Source organism: Sebastes umbrosus, chromosome 5 (assembly GCF_015220745.1).
Source record: "Sebastes umbrosus isolate fSebUmb1 chromosome 5, fSebUmb1.pri, whole genome shotgun sequence".
NCBI classification, from domain to species: domain Eukaryota; kingdom Metazoa; phylum Chordata; class Actinopteri; order Perciformes; family Sebastidae; genus Sebastes; species Sebastes umbrosus.
This window is the reverse complement of record NC_051273.1, coordinates 29,639,332-29,662,565: the sequence shown is the minus strand read 5'-3', so window position 1 is coordinate 29,662,565 and position 23,234 is coordinate 29,639,332. Positions and strand designations below refer to the sequence as shown.

Below are 23,234 nucleotides of genomic sequence, written 5' to 3'. Positions count from 1 at the left end.
CCAAAGCTTACAGACATTCAAATTACATATAGTGTAGTTCTTATATAAACTTAAAATACAGTGCTATGGAAAAAAATCAATCAACACAACAGGAATATAATAAACACAGTGATTACATGTAAGTTATGAAAATCAGCACTGATCAAAATCTATTTTAATAAATCATGTGAAACTGAATTATAGTAATAACATTTGAACATGTCCACAGTGGATGTTATTTAAAGGACTAGTGTTATTGAATGATTCAGCCTGTTTAGTACAGATTGAGTGTACTACTGCTGACAGTTTTTCAGAGCAAATGAGTAGATTTTTAGATAGTTTTTAAAAAAAGCTTTTGTCTTCCATTAAATGTACTTAAGTCTAAAAACTTGCAGACACTTTTTGAAACCTGCCTTTAAAGGATACAGCTCAATCAATAAGTGCGTACAGATTTTTTTAGGTAATGCAATACCAACATTTATTTTCTGGATTTAGAACCAGTGATGTTCAAAACACTGTGGCTCTTGCAGGTTTTCCAGAAACTCCTCTATTTCTCTACACATTCGGTTCCAGCCTTTGGCTGTAATCTTCTCCAGGGCTTTGATGCTGTTATCACGATAGAAGGATTGATGCGGTATCGCTGCCGCCTTCATGTGATATTTTATTGAACTTTGGTACTCCCGTCGATCGCAGATTAAATATTTTGCGTAGTAGTTGTAAAGGACCTGCTTCTCTGGAGGTTCCAGATCCCTTTCTAGCAGTTGCCGATACATCTGCTCAGCTTTAGCCTGGCCGTGATTGGATTTTGCGTACATATTTGCGAGGTCTAGTTCCTTCATAAGTGAAGAATGAGGGTAAAGAGAAATCACCTCCTTATGGAGACTGATTGCTCTGTCTATCATGCTTTGCTTTGGGCGACCGTCCTTGAAAAAAAGGATCTTCCATTTGTAACAGAGTGCAGCACATTTTTTCAGATAACGCTCATCTGGATGGTTTTCCAGAGCCTCGTCTGCCAATTTAATGGCCTCATCAATAGAAACATAGTTTCTGTAAACCCTTATTAATGGTTTCATACCACTGTAGCTGCTGACGGGATTTCTCAAAACCTTTCTGGCTAACTCTCGTGCTTCATCTTCAATTCTCTCTCCTTTCCTAGCACATTGCTCAAGGTAGTAAACAGCGAGGTACGAGTTCTCTGGATCCTGTTCCTTGGCGATTCTCACTTTCTCCATCATGTCAGCCTCCAGCCCCGTGTTGCTGTGTGTAAAAGCTCTCGCTAACCCTAAGACATGGCTGGTGTTCCACTCCACCATGTCCGGCTGCATCTTGATGGCTCTCTGGAGGTAATCTGCAGCCAGCTTTTTATCTGTGCTGAAATTCATCAGGTTCCAGGCTTTTTCAGCGTAGATCTCTGGATGGAGCTCGTCCTGGGATGGAGATGGGTATTTATTCATCAGGGCGTCGATCTTTGTCAGGTAAGCCTGACTCTCTGCTTGGTCTCCCAGGTGGTGGTTCAGCCAAGCCAGGTTCCCGTAGTTCACGACTAACCAGGGACCCTCATCTGCACTTCTCATCTGGCGGAAGGCCTCTGCAGCCTTGTTGAACAAACTCTGGGCGTCATCAGTCAACCCCAGCTTGTATTGAATGAACCCCCGCAGGTTGTAAATGTGACCCAGCCAGCTGTTTCCCTCCTCTGTGCCGATGTCCTCCAGCTGGTCCCTGAGATGGAAAAGTTTGTTCCTGCTGGGGTCCAGATCCCAGGTGAAGTGGCACTGCAGGGCCTCCAGTTTGGACACCAGTGTTGTTTGACTCTGAGCAGCACTGATGGAGAGTAAAAATAATAAATATTAAAAAATATCAGCATTATATTAATATACTATGCTCTTAATGTACGTGTGCTATTTTTGGATAACCACTGTTCATCTCATGTGGAGCAAAGAAGGAAGATAGAAATGGAGTCAGAAGCACTGAATGTGTAGGAAAGAAATAAGGAAGGAAGAAAGGGAGGATGGAAAAATGGAGTCATGAGCATTGAATAGAAAGCAACGAAATAAGGAAGGAAGGAATCGAGTAAGGGATATTGAATAGACAGGAAAGAAACATGGCAGGAAGGAAGGTGTGGTAAAAGTAAGGAAAAATAAATGGATCACTGAGGTTCAGATCAGACAGGCCATTCCTCCCAGTCACCCCTCTCCAGGTTTCTCCATCGTTGCCCACATGAGCGTTGAAGCCCTCAACCTTTCCAGGGCCCCACCCAGAGACTGGGCCCCAAGGTGGAAAATAAATCACTGAAAAGAAAAGAAAATAAAAGGGAAGGAATGGACGAGGAAAGAACAGAAGAAATTAATCACAACGGAATTAAAAGAATATTGCTGAAAAGTTAGAGGGACGGACAGACTGGACTGGGGAAGAAATAACAAAAGTGGGCTTAAAGGGGAACATCACCTAAATTAATAATTACAATATGTTATTTCCATGGCTGAGGAAAGTTCAATCAATATTTGGGAACGTGAGCTACTCTCTCTTAAAGCCAGAAACCAGAGAAATAAGTCTCAAACTAGTGATGTCATAGGGTAAAAGGCTGCTCCATAGACATTGAATGGGAGACTGATTTTGTGGATCCACATAATGTTTGTCCCATCCATCCATCTTCAACCGCTTATCCGGGATCGGGTCGCGGGGGCAACAGCTCCAGCAGGGGACCCCAAACTTCCCTTTCCCGGGCCACATTAACCAGCTCTGACTGGGGGATCCCGAGGCGTTCCCAGGCCAGAGTAGAGATATAATCTCTCCACCTAGTCCTGGGTCTTCCCCGTGGTCTCCTCCCAGCTGGTCGTGCCTGGAACACCTCCCAAGGGAGGCGCCCAGGAGGCATCCGTGCTAGATGCCCGAACCACCTCAACTGGCTCCTTTCGACGCAAAGGAGCAAGGACTACTCCGAGTCCCTCACGGATGACTGAGCTTCTTACCCTATCTCTAAGGGAGACGCCAGCCACCCTCCTGAGGAAACCCATTTCGGCCGCTTGCACCCGCGACCTCGTTCTTTCAGTCATGACCCAACCCTCATGACCATAGGTGAGAGTAGGAACGAAGATTGAACGGTAGATCGAGAGCTTTGCCTTCCGGCTCAGCTCTCTTTTCGTCACAACGGTGTGGTAAAGCGAATGCAATACCGCCCCTGCTGCTCCGATTCTCCGACCAATCTCACGTTCCATCGTCCCCTCACTCGCGAACAAGACCCCGAGATACTTAAACTCCTTCACTTGGGGTAAGGACTCATTCCCTACCCGGAGTAGGCAATCCACCGGTTTCCTGCTGAGAACCATGGCCTCAGATTTAGAGGTGCTGATTCTCATCCCGACTGCGTCACACTCGGCTGCGAACCGATCCAGTGAGTGCTGGAGGTCGCAGACCGATGATGCCAACAGGACCACATCATCTGCAAAAAGCAGCGATGAGATCCTCAGCACACCGATCTGCAAACCCTCCTCCACCCGACTACGCCTCGATATCCTGTCCATGAATATCACGAACAGGATTGGTGACAAAGCGCAGCCCTGGCGGAGGCCAACCCCCACCGGAAACGAGTCCGACTTACTGCCGAGGATCCGAACACAGCTCTCGCTTTGGGCGTACAGGGATTGGATGGCCCTGAGAAGTGCCCCCCTCACCCCATACTCCCGCAGCACCCCCCACAGTATCTCCCGGGGGACCCGGTCATATGCCTTCTCCAAGTCCACAAAACACATGTAGACTGGATGGGCATACTCCCAGGCCCCCTCCAGGATCCTTGCGAGAGTGAAGAGCTGGTCCGTTGTTCCACGGCCAGGACGGAATCCGCATTGTTCCTCTTCGATCTGAGGTTCGACTATCGGCCGAACCCTCCTTTCCAGCACCTTGGAGTAAACTTTACCAGGGAGGCTGAGCAGTGTGATACCCCTGTAATTGGCACACACTCTCTGGTCCCCCTTTTTGAAAAGGGGAACCACCACCCCGGTCTGCCACTCCTTAGGCACTGTCACCGACTTCCACGCGGTGTTGAAGAGACGTGTCATCCAAGACAGCCCCTCCCCACCCAGAGCCTTCAGCATTTCTGGGCGGATCTCATCAACCCCCGGGGCTTTGCCACTGTGGAGTTGTTTGACTACCTCAGTGACTTCCACCAGGGTAATTGATGATGGTCCCCCATCAGCTTCCAGCTCTGCCTCTACCATAGAGGGCGTATTGGTCGGATTCAGAAGTTCCTCAAAGTGCTCCTTCCACCGCCCGATTACCTCCTCAGTTGAGGTCAACAGTGTCCCATCCTTACTGTACACAGCTTGGATGGTTCCCCGTTTCCCCCTCCTAAGGTGCCGGATGGTTTTCCAGAAGCACTTTGGTGCCGACCGAAAGTCCTTCTCCATGGCTGCTCCGAACTCCTCCCACACCCGCTGCTTTGCCTCCGTCACGGCAGTGGCTGCTGCTCTTCGGGCCCGTCGGTACCCTGCAACTGCCTCCGGAGACCTCCGAGATAACATATCCCGGAAGGCCTCCTTCTTCAGTCGGATGGCTTCCCTGACCACCGGTGTCCACCACGGTGTTCGAGGGTTGCCGCCCCTTGAGGCACCTAAGACCTTAAAACCACAGCTCACCGCCGCAGCTTCAGCAATGGAAGCTTTGAACATCGTCCACTCGGGTTCAATGCCCCCAACCTCCACAGGGATGCCAGAAAAGCTCCGCCGGAGGTGTGAGTTGAAGATCTCTCGGACAGGGGCCTCCTCCAGACGTTCCCAGTTCACCCTCACTACGCGTTTGGGCTTACCAGGTCTGTCCAGAATCTTCCCCCACCCTCTGACCCAACTCACCACCAGATGGTGATCAGTTGACAGCTCCGCCCCTCTCTTCACCCGAGTGTCCAAAACATGCGGCCTCAGATCAGATGATACGATTACAAAATCGATCATCGACCTTCGGCCTAGGGTGCTCTGGTACCACGTACACTTATGAGCATCCTTATGTTCGAACATGGTGTTCGTTATGGACAATCCATGACTAGCACAGAAGTCCAACAACAAACGACCACTCGGGTTTAGATCAGGGAGGCCGTTCCTCCCAATCACGCCACTCCAGGTGTCTCCATCGTTGCCCACGTGCGCGTTGAAGTCTCCCAGGAGAACTATGGAGTCCCCTACTGGAGCCCCATACAGGACTCCATTCAGGGTCTCCAAGAAGGCCGAATACTCCGAACTGCTGTTTGGTGCATACGCACAAACAACAGTCAGAGTTTTCCCCCCCATAACCCGGAGGCGTAGGGAGGCGACCCTCTCATCCACCGGGGTAAACTCCAACGTAGCGGCACTCAGCCGGGGATTTGTGAGTATCCCCACACCCGCCCGGCGCCTCACACCATGGGCAACTCCAGAGAAGAATAGAGTCCAACCCCTATCCAAGAGTACGGTTCCAGAACCGAGGCTGTGCGTAGAGGTAAGCCCTACCAGATCCAACTGATAGCGCTCCACCTCCCGCACAAGCTCCGGCTCCTTCCCCCACAGAGAGGTGACGTTCCACGTCCCCAGAGCCAGCCTCTGCCGCCCGGGTCCAGTCCGTCGAGGTCCCTGGCCTTCACTGCCACCCGTGTGGCAGCGCACCCGACCCAAGCGGTTCTTCCCGCAGGTGGTGAGCCCACAGGATGGAGAGGAGGGGGGTGCCACGTTCCTTTTTCGGGGTATCCCCGGCCGGGCTCCGTGGCAAGCCCGGCCACCAGACGCTCGTTGACGGGCCCTCCGTCTGGGCCTGGCTCCAGACGTGGGCCCCAGGCTTCCTCCGGGCCGGGTAACTCCTCCTCTGCCTCGTGTCGTCATTGGGTTTTTTGTGAACCATTCTTAGTCCGGCCCCTCACCTAAGACCAATTTGCCATGGGAGACCCTACCAGGAGCACGAGGCTCCAGACAACACAGCCCTCAGGGTCATAGGGACACACAAACCTCTCCACCACGTTAAGGTGATGGTTCCCGGAGAGGCAATGTTTGTTTTCTTTTTTAAACCCAAATGAGCTTTATTCTTATTGTAGTGTTCTCAGTTGGTTGTTATATACAATTAAGGCCAGAATTCTATAGTTGTCAACTACAGTAGAGGAGATAACTGTGGAGGAAGTGAAACCTATGATCAGAATAGTCACTCTTATGATAGTATGGGTATTGGAACGCACAGTGCGTTTCTTGGTAAGTTTCTGAGTAGCATTCAAGCGCTAGGATTGGCCAGGCGTCCATGGTCGATGAGTTGAGGTCAACCTCAACCAACCATCTCAGGGGGGGTTCAAGATGGCGTCGTAGAGGAAACACCACGCTTCACTGAGCTCCGGTGATACTTGTCAAGTTATCAGATTATTATGTACATCTGCCTAGCGAAAGTGCTACAGAGAGAGTAACTTTATAATGTCTCTTGAAAACTATTTTTTCAAAAATACCGGACAACATGCCCAGGTCCAGAACAAAAACGATTAAGAACAAGCCTGCTCAAGAAAGCACGGAACAGAGTGAGGAAGCTAACATCATGGCAGCAGCTGAAGATGAGGGTGCTAACTGCTGCAGTAGCATTGGCCCGAACACTTTGAAAGCATTGGATAAGATTACCGACAACATTACTAAAGTTATTGATGCTAAAGTTGACACAGTACTTGCTGCTATACGTGAACAAACAACCCAAATACAGGCGCTGGGGGCTCGGGTCGGCGAGGCCGAGGGCAGAATTATGAGTGTGGGAGATGCAACGGACTCCTTGCAGGCTACAACTGGAGAAGCAAGTGAGCGGTATGTTGGAGCACATAGATGACCTGGAGAATCGTGGTCGCAGATGCAATGTGCGCTTGGTTGGACTACCTGAGAATGCGGAGGGAACAGCTCCTGTGAAGTTCATAGAGACATGGCTACCTAGCTATCTCAAAATCACCACCAAAACTGGTAGGATCAAGCTGGAACGCGAACATCGCTCCCTCGCACCAAAACCCAATCCCAAACAACGACCCAGACAAGCAACGTTATGAATGCAGCCCGCCACCTCGGTACAGAACCGGACCAGCCAGCTCGTAACTGACCAAGGATTTCTTTCTTCATAATTATTCAGCGGCAGTATTGTATGTTTCTGGGTTTTTTTGTTTTTTTTTGGAGTGTGCTAGGAGATTTCCAGCTCTTTATTTTGTAGGGATTCTACTGTAACAGGTTTTGGTTATTAGCAAATTAATTAATAAATAATAATAGAATTATTAATATTAATAAAGATTATCAATAAACATCAATAATAAACGGGGCACCACCCTGGAATCAGGGACCAATGACGAAAACGTTAATATAGTCTCATTATATATGCTAAACTATCAATTTGGAACGTTGATTAATAATTAAATTAATAACTATAACCAAAATAGACAGTAAAGGTTGAAGGATATCGGAGTTCTTGACATAGCAGAGGTTGGCATTATTCACTCTTGTGCAACATTAAAGAGACCAGCATGTATATTCCACAAACATTTATTTACAAGATAATAAAGGTTTAAAACACAATATTAATCTAACTAAATAACTAAACTAAACAAACCAAACAAAGTGTGTGTGTGTGTGTGTGTGTGTGTGTGTGTGTGTGTGTGTGTGTGTGTGTGTGCGTGTGTGTGTTTGTGTGTGTGTGTGTGTGTGTGTGAGAGAGAGAGAGGGGGGGGGGAACAAGATGGCGTCTTGTCTCAAGATGTCTGAATGGCCTACAGACCAAAATGACGAGCACTGTAAAACTACAGAGATGGCGGAATCAAAGATGGCCGCCAGCATGTCATCACGTGACCTCTTTGTTCTTCTGAGCACATGTACTCAAGAAGGACAGAGAGGGTGGGGTGGGGTGGGGGGGGTGATGTGGGGGTTAAGATTATCTGAAGCTGTATGTTTATGTTTAACTAATTCACAGTTTCTGTATGTGATCTTAATGTGTGTTAGATATGCAGTGGGTTAGAACAGATGGTTAGTTTGCATGCGAGACCTTGTCTATGTGAAGCATAAACTAAACACATCAAATGTGGCGAAGCCAGTTACCCAGATATCAAATACAGATAAATCAACACAGTCAAACTCAATGAATACATTAAACCAAATCAATACAAGTACTTTCTAGAAATCAAAGTTGGACAGTCTTGCTCAGCCATGCGCGATTGCTAATGCTAAGGTAAGCCCAGTACGTTACCCCATGGAAGAACAGGGTTTGTAATTCCATGTGTTGAAGTTGTGGTTCCAAATCAAAGAGGTCGTCTTTGCTGTGCAGATTGGTTAGCTTGGTGCTAACTGTGAGAAGGCAGGCTCTCGCGTCTTCCAAATTTTGGTTCCTTGTGTTGCTAGGTCTGTTTCCTAACAGACCATAGATCAGAAGCAGAACTGCTTTGCAGGTTCTGGACTGGAGAGCCGCTCACCTCAAGCAGGTCAGCCTGGGTTGAGGAGATGAGCAGGAAGAGTAGAAAGAGAGAGAACACAGAGATTTCCTCTGGTTTTGTTCTTTGTGATTTTCACACCTATGTGTGAATTGCTACAGCGGCCAATGACGATTGAGCTGAGCTCACGGCCAATGAGAGCATACCTCCAGGATTCTGAGAAGGCAGTTCACTGTGTCTGCCACCAGAAATGACAGGTCCCGACAATTTGCATCAAGAATTTTAATGGCAAATAAATTTCGGGTCTGCACTTGGAATGTGCGAGGGATTAATAATCCTATAAAGCGTAGAAAAATACTTACTTTCCTGAAAAAAGAAAATATAGATATAGCTCTACTGCAGAAATGACAGCAGATATAGTAATTGTGGGTGGTGATTTTAATTGTATATTAAATCCGCTCATAGATAGATTCTCACACCGCATTATGGCCCCCTCTCCCCAAGCAAATGCTCTTCGTGCCATCTGTGAAGATCTCGGATTTGATGATGTTTGGAGGAGTCTTCACCCTTCTGACAAAGAATATACATTCTTCTCTGCTCCTCATGGGTGTCAGACTAGAATTGATAATAGAGATTAATAATATCTGATCATGCCAGTATGGTTATGGACATAAAACTTAAAGTCTCAATAAACCAGGCCCGACAGTGGAGACTTAACACTATTATTCTTAAAGATAATACTTTTACATCTTATTTTTCCACCGAATTTAAGGCATTTTTGTCCATCAATTTACAATCTTCGAATAATCCCTCAATTCTATGGGAAACTTGCAAAGCCTATGCAAGAGGGTTGATCATATCATACTCTACAACTAAGAGGCGCCAAAAACTTAAAGAGCTAAAATCCTTTCAGAGCAAATTGTCAAATAAAGAAAAGATTTATGTTAGCTCTCCATCACCTTATTTATGGCAAGAAATTTCTGCTCTTAGATCAGCTATAAATTGTCTTCTTACTAAAGATGCAGAGAAAAAAATTAAGTATATTAAACAGAGCTTTTATGAATATGGAGATAAACCAGGGAAATATCTTGCATACCTGGCTAAAAAACGAGCAGAGTCCCAGTCTATAGCAGTGATTGCGGATGCTGAGGGCAAGAGGGTATACGAAAACAGACTGATAAATGACAGCTTCAAAGATTTTTACATAAATTTGTACTCTTCTGAACAGACAACTGACGCACCTCAATTAATGGAAGACTTTTTTGCTCAGATTAATCTTCCAAAACTATCAGAAGAACAGGAAAGTTTTCTTAACAGCCCCATTACAAGAAATGAAGTAGTTAATGCCATCAAAAAGCTTCAGAATGGGAAGTCGCCAGGTCCTGATGGGTTCTGTTCTGAATTTTATAAGGAGTTCCAAGACTTACTTTTGGAACCGTTACTTGAAATGTTCAATCATTCATTTTCTATTGCAGATTTGCCACAGACTCTTAAAGAGGCTAACATATCACTTATCTTAAAGAAAGGGAAATGTCCTGAATCCTGCTCATCCTATAGGCCGATAGCTCTTTTAAATGTGGACAGAAAGTGGCTTTCTAAAATTTTAGCTAGTCGTTTGGAGGACCTTCTGCCTATATTAATTAAAGAGGATCAAACTGGCTTTATAAAAGGCAGAAACTCAACTAACAATGTCAGACATCTCGTTAATGCTATTCAGGCCTTTAAGCAAAAATCTATAGATGGTCTGGTGCTTTCTCTGGATGCAGAGAAGGCATTTGACCGAATTGAGTGGCCTTTTTTAATTTACACATTAGAAAAATTTGGTCTTGGTAATAATTTTGGGAAATGGGTTGAAATCATTTATAATGATCCTCAAGCTGCAGTTATGACTAATGGACTTAGATCAGAGTATTTTAGTACACATAGAGGAACTAGACAGAGTTGCCCTCTATCGCCTCTCCTGTTTGCATTGGCCATTGAGCCACTGGCTGAGGCCATTAGAAGAGAGCCCTCTATATGTGGTCTGCAGGTCGGAGAGATATGTCACAAGATAACATTGTATGCTGACGACGTCCTAGTTTTTCTAACTGACCCTGAGACATCAGTTTCAGCCCTCATTAAGGTGATTAACATGTTTAGCAAATTCTCTGAGCATAAGATTAATTTAAACAAATCAGAAGCTATGCCCCTGGGTACTCTAACTACTATACCTAATACTGTCCCATCCTTACCTTTCAAATGGTCTCCTGCAGGTTTAGTCTATTTAGGTATTTTTATTACCCCATCATTTAATCAGTTGTAGAAAGCCAACTTCGTCCCTTTATTTGGTAAAATAAGGCAAGATTTAGAGCGTTTGAACTCACTTGAGATTTATATCTGAATGGGTGAAAGATGAGGCATCTTCTGCTTGGCTGAACATTGAAGCATCATTGTCCCAGCGTAGACTACAGGATTTATTATTTTTTAAGAATTTGAAGGACATAAGAAATAATTGTATAAATCCAAAAACAATCAATGCTTTAAAGGCATGGTGATCAGTCCGTCGTCTGGAGGGGAGGTCCAAATTAACTTCCACACTCACCCCAATAATTAACAACCCTGAATTTTTGCCAGGGATATTGGATTCCGTTTTCCAACAATGGAACAATAAAAATATGCAAAATTGGGAGACTTACTTTCAGATAATAGTCTCAAGTCATTTGAACAATTGATAAAGGAATACCAACTCCCAAAACAAGATTTATTTCATTTTTTACAAATAAGGCATTATATCACTTAGAGTACAACCATTATAGATCATCCTGAGGTGTCTCCTGTTGAGAAAATGCTGTTTCAACGACCAACAAAGGTGTCTCTGAGTTTGCTATATAATGTAATGAATGGCAAGTATACTACCAATACACAGAGTATTAGGAGTGTGTGGGAGAAGGAACTGTCAGTGACTATTAATGATGAGACATGGGACGATATTTGGAGTCATGCCAAAAAGATATCTATCTGTACCTGGACGAAAGCAATCCAATTTAAAATTATACATAGAATACATATATCCCCTAATCGCAGGCATTTTTTTGACCCCTCACTTTCTCCTCTGTGTCTCAAATGTAAAACCAAAATAGGTACCTTAACCCATTGCCTTTGGTCGTGTCATAAATTACAGAAGTACTGGTCTGAAATAGTATGTCAAATGGAAAAGATATTTGATAAGGATTTAGAAATGAATCCGATGTCTTTGATTTTAGGAATCCCAAGTACAAATATAATTACTGCAGCCAACAAAATATTATATAACATTCTTACATTTGCTGCTAGAAAAAATATACTACTACAGTGGATCAGTGATAAGAAACCCTCGGTACAAGGCTGGCGAAAAGTGATATTTGAGATGGTCCCTTTGGAATATCTCAGAAATATTATACATACCAAAGTAGATCAGTTCAATAATATCTGGCAACCCTATCTGAATTATATTGGACCCGAATTCTCTTCCATTATCTCACAAGGAGCCTTTTGAACATTAACTCATATATCCTGTGACTTCCCTGCACTATGGACTATTTCCCATGACCTCCTATATACATTTTTTTTTTTACCTGAGCTGTACCAGTGTTTTTTTTTTTTTTTTTTTTTCTCTTTTGCCTTTATCCTTATTGTGTTTGTGAAAATAAGAAAACCCAATGAACATAATAGTGAAAAAAAAAAAAACACCAACAATTGTGGAGTGGTATAAACTGATATTTGAGCTAATATCAATGGAATATCTAACATACAGATTTAAATGTAAAATGGGTGATTTCTTTAAGACTTTTTTAAATATGCTGGTGAAAAACTTACAAATAGTGTACTAAAGGGTCTGATAGATTGCAATATTGTAAATTCGCTAAGTGCCATTTTTGGGTCATAAGACGAGATATTTATTTGCTGACTTATTTATTTTGTTTTGTTTTCTTATTTTTCTTAAAATGTTTTGTTGTTGCATCAGTGTCGATTGCGATAAACTGTAACGGACTGAGCGCCTCCTTATCCTTATACATATACATACATAGATGCTTTGATATTTTCAACTACATATGTGATTGTGTACAATCATCTCTTTGAGTATATTATGTGCTATGTATACTGTGTGTTAAAGATCTAAATCTGGTGTTTAGTTATTGTGGCCACTGTGTGTTGATTTATTGTTGGTTTTGTCGGTGTTTGTGTTTAAAAGCATAATAAAAATAATGTGGAAAAAAACAAAAACAAAAACGTCTCAGCCTCAACCAGCCATTCAGGGCGGGTCTTTCTGAGAAATGCAGTGGGATTTATAAATACGCGGAGGAAATGAGGGGAAAATAATGTGAAAAAATGGATGAGAAAAGAAACACAGAGAGGAAATAAAAAAAATGAGGAAAGAACTGAAGAAAGATGACTGAAAGCAGAGCCTTAACTGCCAATGAGGAAAGATTACAGCAAAAGATAAAATAAAATAAAAATTAAGTACGTAATTCATTCATTCAATTAAATCAAAATACATGTATTTAGTATTTCTCCAATTTATCCACCATAATTATATTCCTGGCAGTGGATAAAACTTTCAGAAAACAATCTATCAGTAATAATGCAATGGCCCCTTTGCCCCCCTTGCTCGGACCACGCCCAGCTTCGAACTCATTCATTTTGATCTCAACAACACATCTAAAAGGTTTCTGACTGCATCTTGCATGGTTGCGATGTTATCGCGGTCACGAAATCTGTGCACAGAAAAACACATAAAGACCTGGCTAAGTAAACTGCTTCTGTGGTAGTTTCTCGCTACAGTACCCTAGGTGTTTCCAGGACCACATTTTGCCATAATGACAAACACACAAGGTGAAAAAAAATATAGTGTCACTGTTGTAGCTGGTAATGATAGGCTCACTCATTATTTACTCCATCAATGATATAAAATGCAGAAGCAGCTACTCACCTCATCATCCAGCTGTTTCCCAAACTGCGTAGTTCTCTAAATATTAGGCTGGTTTTTGCTCTTGATGCTTCTTTGGGTTCTCTGGTATAAAGTCAGCAATGTCCAACTGTGATGTACAGCTTTGCTGTAAATGATGTGATGTTGTTGAGCACGCAGCTTTAAATGCTCTCACTGAAGTCGAAGCAGACTGTAGAGGAGGGGCAACTGCGTATTAAGTCTTATGTTCAGTCTTAATGCACCATGACTTTCTTGTCCCAGTAATGGAAACCCACAACCACATCCGAATAAACTAAAACATGAATCATCAAATTCTGTGATTATATTTTCTCTTAAGTTGATTTACAGTTAGAAAGTTGTATATCTTCTTGAGGAATATGATGCCACACTGAGTGAAATATTCAAACCCAAGATGCCTTATTCTTTATGGCTGCAACATCTTATCAAATGTAAAGGTGACATGTGCATTATTTTATATTATATACATTTATATATGTAGTAGCCTATATGTGGACAAACTGAGCAGCGGGTATGAAGAGCCATCAGTTACCTGGACACACCTGCATTATGACTCTGCTGTTACCTACTGGTGTAACCAGGTTACTGTTGGGTTACCACTTCACACTGACAGGGAAACACTTTGACACAAAGGCTCGTATTTGATCATTTGTCACCTGTTCACATGTCACCTTGGAGTTGTACAACTGTATGTGTGCGATGTTTATCCATGTTGACTTAAAAGCTGAAAGTTGTATTTTGATAAACGTCCATCAGCGCCCTGTGTAGTACAGTACTACAAGATAGTGAAGCCTACATGAATTTCTTGTATAATAACCACCAAAACAAAACAACTTAAAGATTTCTTAGTGTACATAATGTATATTTATTAGTATTAATAGGCTATTGTGTACAACTGAGTCACAGCTTGACATACTTGGATTTAGAACCAGTGATGTTCAAAACACTATGGCTCTTGCAGGTTTTCCAGAAACTCCTCTATTTCTCTACACATTGGGTTCCAGCCTTTGGCTTTAATATTCTTCAGAGTTGTGATGCTGTTCCCACGAAAGAAGGATTGTTGTGGTATCTCTGCCGCCTTCATGTGATATCGTATTGAACTTTGGTACTCCCGTTGATCGTAGTATAAATATTTTGCGTAGTGGTTGTAAAGGACCTGCTTCTCTGGAGGTTCCAAATCCCTTTCTAGCATTTCCTGATGCATCTGCTCAGCTTTAGCCTGGCCGTGATTGGAATTTGCGTACATATTTGCGAGGTCTATTTCCTTCACAAATCGAGAATGAGGGTAAAGAGAAATCACCTCCTTATGGAGACTGATTGCTCTGTCTATCATGCTTTGCTTTGGGCGACTTTCTCTAAAATGAATGATCTTCCATTTGTAACAGAGTGCAGCACATCTCTTCAGATAACGCTCATCTGGATGGTTTTCCAGAGCCTCGTCTGCCAATTTAATGGCCTCATCAAAAGAAATATAATGACTGTAAACCCTTATTAATGGTTTCATACCATTGTAGCTTCTGACGGGATTTCTCAAAACCTTTCTGGCTAACTCTCGTGCTTCATCTTCAATTCTCTCTCCTTTCTTACCACATTGCTCAAGGTAGTAAGCAGCGAGGTACAAGTTCTCTGGATCCTGTTCCTTGGCGATTCTCACTTTCTCCAACATGTCAGCCTCCAGCTCCGTGTTGCTGTGTTTAAAAGCTCTCGCTAACACTAAGACGTGGCTGGTGTTCCACTCCACCATGTCCGGCTGCATCTTGATGGCTCTCTGGAAGTAATCTGCAGCCGGATTTTTGTCTGTGCTGAAATTCATCAGGGTCCAGGCTTTTTCAGCGTAGATCTCTGGATGGAGCTCGTCCTGGGATGGAGATGGGTATTTATTCATCAGGGCGTTGATCTTTGTCAGGTAAGCCTGACTCTCTGCTTGGTCTCGCAGGTGGTGGTTCAGCCAAGCCAGGTTCCCGTAGTTCACCACTAACCAGGGACCCTCATCTGCACTTCTCATCTGGTGGAAGGCCTCTGCAGCCTTGTTGAACAAACTCTGGGCGTCTTTAGTGAGCCCCAACTTGTATTGAATGAAACCCCGCAGGTTGTAAATGTGACCCAGCCAGCTGTTTCCCTCCTCTGTGCCGATGTCCTCCAGCTGGTCACGGAAACGGAGACGTTTGTTCCTGCTGGGGTCCAGATCCCAGGTGAAGTGGCACTGCAGGGCCTCCAGTTTGGACTCCAGTGTTGTTTGACTCTGAGCAGCACTGATGGAGAGTAAAAATAACAAATATTAAAACACATCACCAGTAGGTTAAAGTAATCTGCTCTTAAAGTGTCAGTAGGCAGTATATTTTTGGCATCATTGGGCAAAAATTCCATGATAACCTTTCAGCATATTGTAATTCAAGTGTTCTGAGAGATAACTAGACTTCTGCACCTCCTGATGGCTCTATTTTCAGGCTTTAGAACATCTAGCCCCTGACGGGAGACTTTGACGAATCACAGGTCATTTCAGAGAGAGAGCGTTCCTATTGGATGCGCTCTGGTCATGTTACCGGAACTTGGCGTTCCTTCACCAGATTTCACAATGGCAGCGGCGTCACAAACTTTCTCATTTTACAGCTAAATCGTGCACTACAAGATGAATGAAATAGGCATTAACGTAACATAATATTGATTCATATTTGATCAGCGCTGCCTAGTTTGACCGTTTGGTCGGAGTTCGCGAGTGATTGACAGCTGGCTCTCATAGACAGCAGATGGATATCAGACCTCAGATCAGATCTGACTGCTTTTTTTCCTCCAGTCTGTGAAATTTTGCAGACCCCGTTAGGAGCACCGGAGGACACAGAGGCACATGATTTTGTTCAGGTTACCTGTCTCATGCACTACTGTCACGATATAGCCACGTTTTATAAAAATAACTTTTTTAATCATATTTGCTCTAATCTCTCCTACTTCAGCTTTAATGTACGTGTGCTATGTTTGGATAACCACTGTTCATCTCATGTGGAGGAAGGGAGGAACATAGAAATGGAGTTAGGAGCATTGAATGGGCAGGAAGGAAATAAGGAGGGAAAGATTTTCTTTTCTATTTGTTAGTTGCCTTCTGGAGCTGGAACACAAAATAACTTCACTACACGTTGTACTGTGTATGGTTGTATACAGTATGGAAAATTAGTGGATGGAAAGGAAGGAAATGGGTAAGGAAATGAGGGAAGGAATGTATAAGAGAAGAAGTAACAGAGAGGATAAAAACATGGAGGACAAAAGGTAGAAAGGATGAAAGAAAACACAAAGGGGAATGAGGTATGCAGTGAATAAATAAATAAAGGAAGAAACAGAGTGAGGCAGGAGGAGAAAAAGAAGGAGGGGAGGACACAGGGGAGGAAGAACAGACAGAAGGGAATAAGACAAGAGATAAGAAAAAGATAGCTTAAAGAGGTAAGGAAGGAGGAGGCAAGTAAGAAAGGTAGGAAGAAAATTACAGAAATGGTGTGAGACACAGAGGAAAGCAACGAAGACAGGAAGGATGAAATGGTTTAAAGATAATAGGATAGTAATAACAACAACATTTAGCATTTCTCCACCAGAATTATAATACTGGAGGTGGGATGAAACTTTCAGAAAACAATCGATTTATAATAATTGTTAGGAATAAGAAAGAAAATACAATTTTTAAAATTCATGTGATCCTAGCTGAAAGGGAAGAATGAAGAAAGGAAAAGAACAAGAAACAAGAGAGAAAAGTAAGAAGCCTACATTATTTACTCCAACAATGATATGAAATGCAGAAGCAGCTACTCACCTCATCATTCAGCTGTTTCCTCGACTCAGTAGTTCTCTAAATATTGGGCTGGTTTTTGCTCTTGATGCTGGATTTGGGTTCGCTGGTATAAAGTCAGTGATGTCCAACTTCTGCTTTGTTGTAAATGATGTGATGTTGTTGAGGACCCAGCAGAAATGTTCATGACGTGGAAGCAGACTGTAGAGGAGGGGCATTTGAGCACAGTGTCTTGTGTTCAATCTTAATGCGCCTTGACTTTCGTTTTCCCAGGAATGGAAACCTACAGCCACATCTGAATAAACTAAGGTTTTTTTTTCTTCTTCAGGAATATGATGCCACACTGATATATATATATATATATATATATATATATATATATATCAGATATATAATATTCAAACCCAAGATGCCATATTCTTTATGGCTGCAACATCTTATCAAATGTTAAGGTGACATGTGCATTATTTTATATTTATATACATTTATATATTTAGTAGCCTATATGTGGACACACTGAGCAGCAGGTATGAAGAGCCATCAGTTACCTGGACACACCTGCATTATGACTCTGCTGTTACCTACTGGTGTAACCAGGTTACTGTTGGGTTACCACTTCACACTGACAGGGAAACACTTTGACACAAAGGCTCGTATTTGATCATTTGTCACCTGTTCACATGTCACCTTGGAGTTATACAACTGTATGTGTGCGATGTTTATCCATGTTGACTTAAAAGTTGAAAACTGTATTTTGATTAACGTCCATCAGCGCCCTGTGTAGTACAGTACCGCAAGATAGTGAAGCCTACATGCATTTCTTGTATAATAACCACCAAAACAAAACAACTTAAAGATTTCTTATTGTACATAATGTATATTTATTAGTATTAGTAGGCTATTGTGTACAACTGAGACACAGTTTGACATACTTTATACATACAATCAGTTGCATCTGGCAATAATATTCAGGTTACATCAAATTATCTATAACATTATCAGAGTTTTATATTTCACTACTCCAAAGCTTACAGACATTCAAATTACATATAGTGTAGTTCTTATATAAACTTAAAATACAGTGCTATGGAAAAAAACAATCATCACAACAGGAATATAATAAACACAGTGATTACATGTAAGTTATGAAAAACAACACTGATCAAAATCTATTTTATTAAATCATGTGATACTGAACTATAGTAATAACATTTGAACATGTCCACAGTGGATGTTATTTAAAGGACTAGTGTTATTGAATGATTCAGCCTGTTTAGTATAGATTGAGTGTACTACTGCTGACAGTTTTTCAGAGCAAATTAGTAGATTTTTAGATAGTTTTAAAAAAAAGCTTTTGTCTTCCATTAAATGTACTTAAGTCTAAAAACGTGCAGACACTTGTTGAAACCTGCCTTTAAAGGATTCAGCTTAATCAATAAGTTTGTACAGATTTTTTTAGGTAATGCAATACCTACATTTATTTTCTGGATTTAGAACCAGTGATGTTCAAAACACTATGGTGCTTGCAGGTTTTCCAGAAAGCTGTTTCTGAAAACATTTGAGGTGGGAAATAGACATTAGAGTAACAGGATATTAATTTGATCAGTGCTGCCTAGTTTGATCGGATGATTTCTTTTCACAGACCATCTGTCTCATGCACTATTCTCAGGATGTAGTGAGTTTTATAAAAATACCTTTTTATCATATTTCTCAAAGTTACCAACTGCAGCTTTAAAGATGTAAATATAATTCAACCAAAGTGCTTGTCAAATGGAAGTTGTAGAAGCTGAATCCTTCAAACTTTGTAACTTTATGAAATGCTGTTTGATCATTTGACAAGCACTTTGGTTGAAGCGTACTGACTACTTTAAGGCCAGATCATACTAGTTTTTATAATTGTGAAATTTTGCAGCAAATTCCATTTGTTTTAATTGAGTTGCCATCAGAGGATTCATTTGCAGGGATGAAGTAAATCTGCTATGATTTGCATTGAATAGGGATAGACTTCACTTCTTGCCTTGTCATGATCAGCAGGTCTTCACTGTAAGATTCTCACTTCCATTTTAACTTTATTTTAAGAAGAAGAAGAAACTTTTCAGCAATTTCCACAATTTTTTTCCACAAGTTTTCTTTTAAATGTAATACAATTAAGAAGTAAGTGCAGATTGTTTTGCAAATGTAATTCCTACATTTTATAGTAGATTCAGAACCAGTGCTGTTAAAAACACTATGGTTTTTGCAGGTTTGCCAGGAACTCCTCTATTTCTCTACACTTTCGGTTCCTGCCTTTGGCTTTAATCTTCTCCAGAGTTGTGATGCTGTTCCCACGAAAGGAGGATTGATGCGGTATTGCTGCTGCCTTCATGTGATATTGTATTGACCTTTGGTACTCCTGACGATAAAGGAATACGTGTTTTGCATAGCGGTTGTAAAGCATCTGTTTATCTGCAGGTTCCAGTTCCCTTTCTAGCAGTTCCTGGAATATCTGCTCGGCTTTAGCCTGGTCGTCATTGGATTTTACATAGATATCTGCGAGAGCTACATTCTTCAAAAGTGAAGAATGAGGGTAAAGAGAAATCGCCTCCTCATGGAGACTGATTCCTCTGTCTATCATGCTTTGCTTTGGGCGACTGTCCCTGTAAAAAAGGATCTCCCATTTGTAGCAGAGTGCAGCACATCTCTTCAGATAACGCTCATCTGGATGGTTTTCCAGAGCCTCGTCTGCCAATTCAATGGCCTCATCAACAGAAATATAATGATTGTAAACCCTTATTAATGGTTTAATACCACTGTAGCTGCTGACGGGATTTCTCAAAACCTTTCTAGCTAACTCTCGTGCTTCATCTTCAATTCTCTGTCCTTTCTTACCACATTGCTCAAGGTAGTAAGCAGCGAGGTACAAGTTCTCTGGATCCTGTTCCTTGGCGATTCTCATTTTCTCCAACATGTCAGCCCCAAACTTTTTGTTGCTGTGCTTTAAAGCCTTCACTAACCCTATTATGTGGCTGGTGTTCCACTCCACCATGTCCGGCTGCATCTTGATGGCTCTCTGGAAGTAATCTGCAGCCAGCTGCCTTTTATCTCTGCTGAACTTCATCAGGGTCCAGGCTTTTTCAGCGCAGATCTCTGGATGGAGCTCGTCCTGGGATGGAGATGGGTATTTATTTTTCAGGGCGTCGATCTTTGTCAGGTAAGCCTGACTCTCTGCTTGGTCTCCCCGGTGGTGGTTCAGCCAAGCCAGGTTCCCGTAGTTCACCACTAACCAGGGACCCTCATCTGCACTTCTCATCTGGCGGAAGGCCTCTGCAGCCTTGTTGAACAAACTCTGGGCGTCTTCAGTCAACCCCAGCTTGTATTGAACGAACCCCCGCAGGTTGTAAATGTGACCCAGCCAGCTGTTTCCCTCCTCTGTGCCGATGTCCTCGAACGTTTCCCTGCGACGTAGAAGTACGGACCTGCTGGGGTCCAGATCCCAGGTGAAGTGGCACTGCAGGGCCTCCAGTTTGGACTCCAGTGTAGTTTCACTCTGAGCAGCACTGATGGGGAATATGAATAACAAATATTAAAACACATCATCATTATGTTAATATAATATGCTCTTAAGGGTGCTATGTTTGGATAACCACTGTACAGCATGTGAGGAGGGAAGGACGGAAAGAGGGAAGGAAGGAAAATATGGATTAAAAAGCATTGAATAGACAGCAAATAAACAAAGTCAGGAAAAATGAATTGGCCAGTAATAAGGAAATAAAACATCCATCCATTTTCTATTCCCTCTCACTGGTAACTTTTTCCATCTCCTCCTGGGTATCCCGAGGCTTTCCCAAGACAGATGAGATATATAATCTCCAGGGTGTTCTGAGTCTACCACGGGGTGTCCAACTATGTGAACGGGAAAACCTCCAAAAGAAGGCGCCCAGGACGCATCCTGATCAGATGTCCAAACCACCTCAATTGGCTCCTTTCTACACGATGTCTGAGCTCACTTACCCTATCTCTGACTTCCTGGCCACACTGCCTGCATGAGCAGTGTGTGCGGAACCTCTTGCTTTTTATTTTAGCGCCCATGTTAACAGGTTAGAGCAGGCACACAGCCCATATGAGTAGCGCAGCTCGGCATGTATAGAGATCGAGGTGTTGCCTATGTTTTCGCGTGACGAGCGCATTTTTCAGCAAAAATAGACAGTGAAAATGATCTTTTGACACTATATTGACATCATATCAGTAACATTACTAGTTTCAATGTCTATATCTGTACATTACGTCACAGACATGAAAACACCTGTTGTTTCTGTTTCAAAATAAAAGTCCTCTAGCATTTTTTCTTTTTTACAGAATCCCTTCATTTGTTAACTCAAGTAATTTATTCTGAAATATTTGCAGGGCAGTGTTGTGGAAAATGTAGTGACGTGTGCGGTTCCATGAATTAATAGAGTACCAGCTTTTAATTGTGGAAATACGGTAGTAATAGCGCAAAATAAAGAAAGGGCTAGCAGTAGCAACGCAGCAGCAGCAACGCTGTCTGTGTGGACACCACAAGCGTGCGAGCCGCAGCAGCTCAGCGACAGAGTCGACATGCGCTGCTCACGCAGGCAGTGTGGCCGGGGCGTAAGCCTGAGCCCAGCTAGGAAACTCATTTTGACCGCTTGTGTCTGTGATCTCATTCTTCTGATCAATATACAAAGCTCATTACTATAGGTGATGCAATGTAGACCGAAAGCTTTCCCTTCCAACTCAGCTCTCTTAACGGTTTGCCAGAACTTCCTTGAGGCCACCAAAAGTCTTTCTCCTAGGATGGCAATGGGCTAAGAAATAAGGAAAGAGAGCTGTAAGAGGCGAGGAAGAAATGGAAGGAAGGGAGAAAGGAAGGGAGGAAATGAGAAGAGAATAATGAGAAAAATGGATGAAAAGACAAAGAAAAGAAAGATGAGAACAAACGAAGACAGGACAGGAAATAAGACATGAGGAAAGAACTCAAGAAAGATGGCTGAAAGCAGAGCCTCAACTTCCACTGGAAACACATTACAGCAAAAGTTAAATAAAAAGAACACAATTGATTAATTAAATTAAAACAAAATACAAATATTTAGCATTTCTCCAAATTCTTCACCATAATTACATTCCTGGTAGTGGGTGAAACTTTCAGAAAACAACTGATCAGTAATCATTTTATTTTATTTTTTTTAAAGAAAATAGCAATAAACTTTAAAATCCCTCTGGCCCTGGCTGAAAGGGAAAAAGGACGTAAGGAAAAGAACAAGAAACATATTACAGAGAAAAGTAGGCCTAAGTAAAAAATAAAGCAAGGAAATTGGGAGTGAAAACTGGATCCATAATGTCAAAGTCTAGATGAAATGAAAAATGCCTTATTATATTGTGGACCTATTTAACAAAACATGCATAAAAAAACTACAAAAAAATCAAGTCCTATGGTATTTCTTTTTTTTTTTAATCAAAATCCATCCATCTTTTCCTTTCTGTAAACAAAGCAAGCCTACTTTTTTAGCGGTCCAATCAAATGCAAAGGATCTGATTTCATTCTCTCTCCTGACTGGACACCGCTCAAATATTTCCTTTCAGAAGCTAAAGACTCTAACTTACGTTTCACTGCAACTTTAATATTTCAGGCTCTGGGACTCAATGATAAGATATTAAATACATCACAATGAAACTTATTATTTACTCCAACAATGATATGAAATGCAGAAGCAGCTACTCACCTCATCATTCAGCTGTTTCCTCGACTCAGTAGTTCTCTAAATATTGGGCTGTTTTTTGCTCTTGATGCTGGATTTGGGTTCGCTGGTATAAAGTCAGTGATGTCCAACTTCTGCTTTGTTGTAAATGATGTGATGTTGTTGAGGACGCAGCGGAAATGTTCACGAAGTCGAGGCAGACTGTAGAGGAGGGGCATTTGAGCATATTGTCTTGTGTTCAGTCTTAATGTGCCTTGACTTTCGTTTCCCAGGAATGGAAACCTACAGCCACATCTGAATAAACTAAAACATGACTCATCAAATTTGTCATGATATTTTTTCTTACGTTGATTGAAAGTTAGAAAGTTGTATTTCTTCTTGAGGAATATGATGCCACACTGATATATATATATATATATATATTATATATCAGATATATAA

The 23,234-nt window shown here is 42.2% G+C and overlaps 4 protein-coding genes across 7 annotated transcripts in view; all 4 read right to left on the bottom strand.

The window, feature by feature from the left end:
- Positions 1-13,421, bottom strand: part of LOC119488352 (interferon-induced protein with tetratricopeptide repeats 1-like) — a 202,786-nt gene extending 189,365 nt beyond the window's left edge. The window contains exon 1 of the mRNA XM_037769925.1: positions 13,311-13,421. Coding sequence (XP_037625853.1) covers positions 13,311-13,318 — 8 coding nt within the window. The 5' untranslated portion in view covers positions 13,319-13,421. The remainder of the gene's footprint in view (positions 1-13,310) is intronic.
- LOC119488347 (interferon-induced protein with tetratricopeptide repeats 1-like) overlaps positions 1-17,345 on the bottom strand; it is a 168,353-nt gene extending 151,008 nt beyond the window's left edge. The window contains exons 1-3 of one of the 3 annotated variants that reach the window (XR_005206940.1): positions 17,122-17,345; positions 14,242-15,577; positions 389-464 (exon numbers count right to left, since the gene is read on the bottom strand). Coding sequence is in view for 1 of the 3 variants with exons in the window: in XM_037769917.1 (XP_037625845.1) it covers positions 14,272-15,577; positions 17,122-17,129 (1,314 nt within the window). In the remaining 2 variants the exon portion in view is untranslated. The remainder of the gene's footprint in view (positions 1-388; positions 465-14,241; positions 15,578-17,121) is intronic. The other 2 variants (XR_005206939.1, XM_037769917.1) reach the window with 2 other exon arrangements.
- On the bottom strand, positions 439-23,117 carry LOC119488335 (interferon-induced protein with tetratricopeptide repeats 1-like). Of its 2 annotated transcripts, XM_037769905.1 has the most exons (3): positions 22,818-23,117; positions 20,516-20,633; positions 439-1,682 (listed from the first exon to the last, which is right to left on the bottom strand). In XM_037769905.1, the coding sequence occupies exons 1-3, from the start codon at positions 22,823-22,825 to the stop codon at positions 471-473; spliced, it is 1,338 nt and encodes a 445-aa protein (XP_037625833.1). In that variant the 5' UTR covers positions 22,826-23,117; the 3' UTR covers positions 439-470. The 2 variants fall into 2 exon arrangements, with proteins under 2 accessions (XP_037625833.1, XP_037625834.1); XM_037769906.1 differs by lacking the exon at positions 439-1,682 and having other exon boundaries at positions 18,619-20,633; positions 22,818-23,026.
- Positions 18,087-23,234, bottom strand: part of LOC119488342 (interferon-induced protein with tetratricopeptide repeats 1-like) — a 32,703-nt gene continuing 27,555 nt past the window's right edge. Inside the window, exon 3 of the mRNA XM_037769912.1 lies at positions 18,087-18,594. The gene's annotated coding sequence lies outside the window, so the exon portion shown is untranslated. The remainder of the gene's footprint in view (positions 18,595-23,234) is intronic.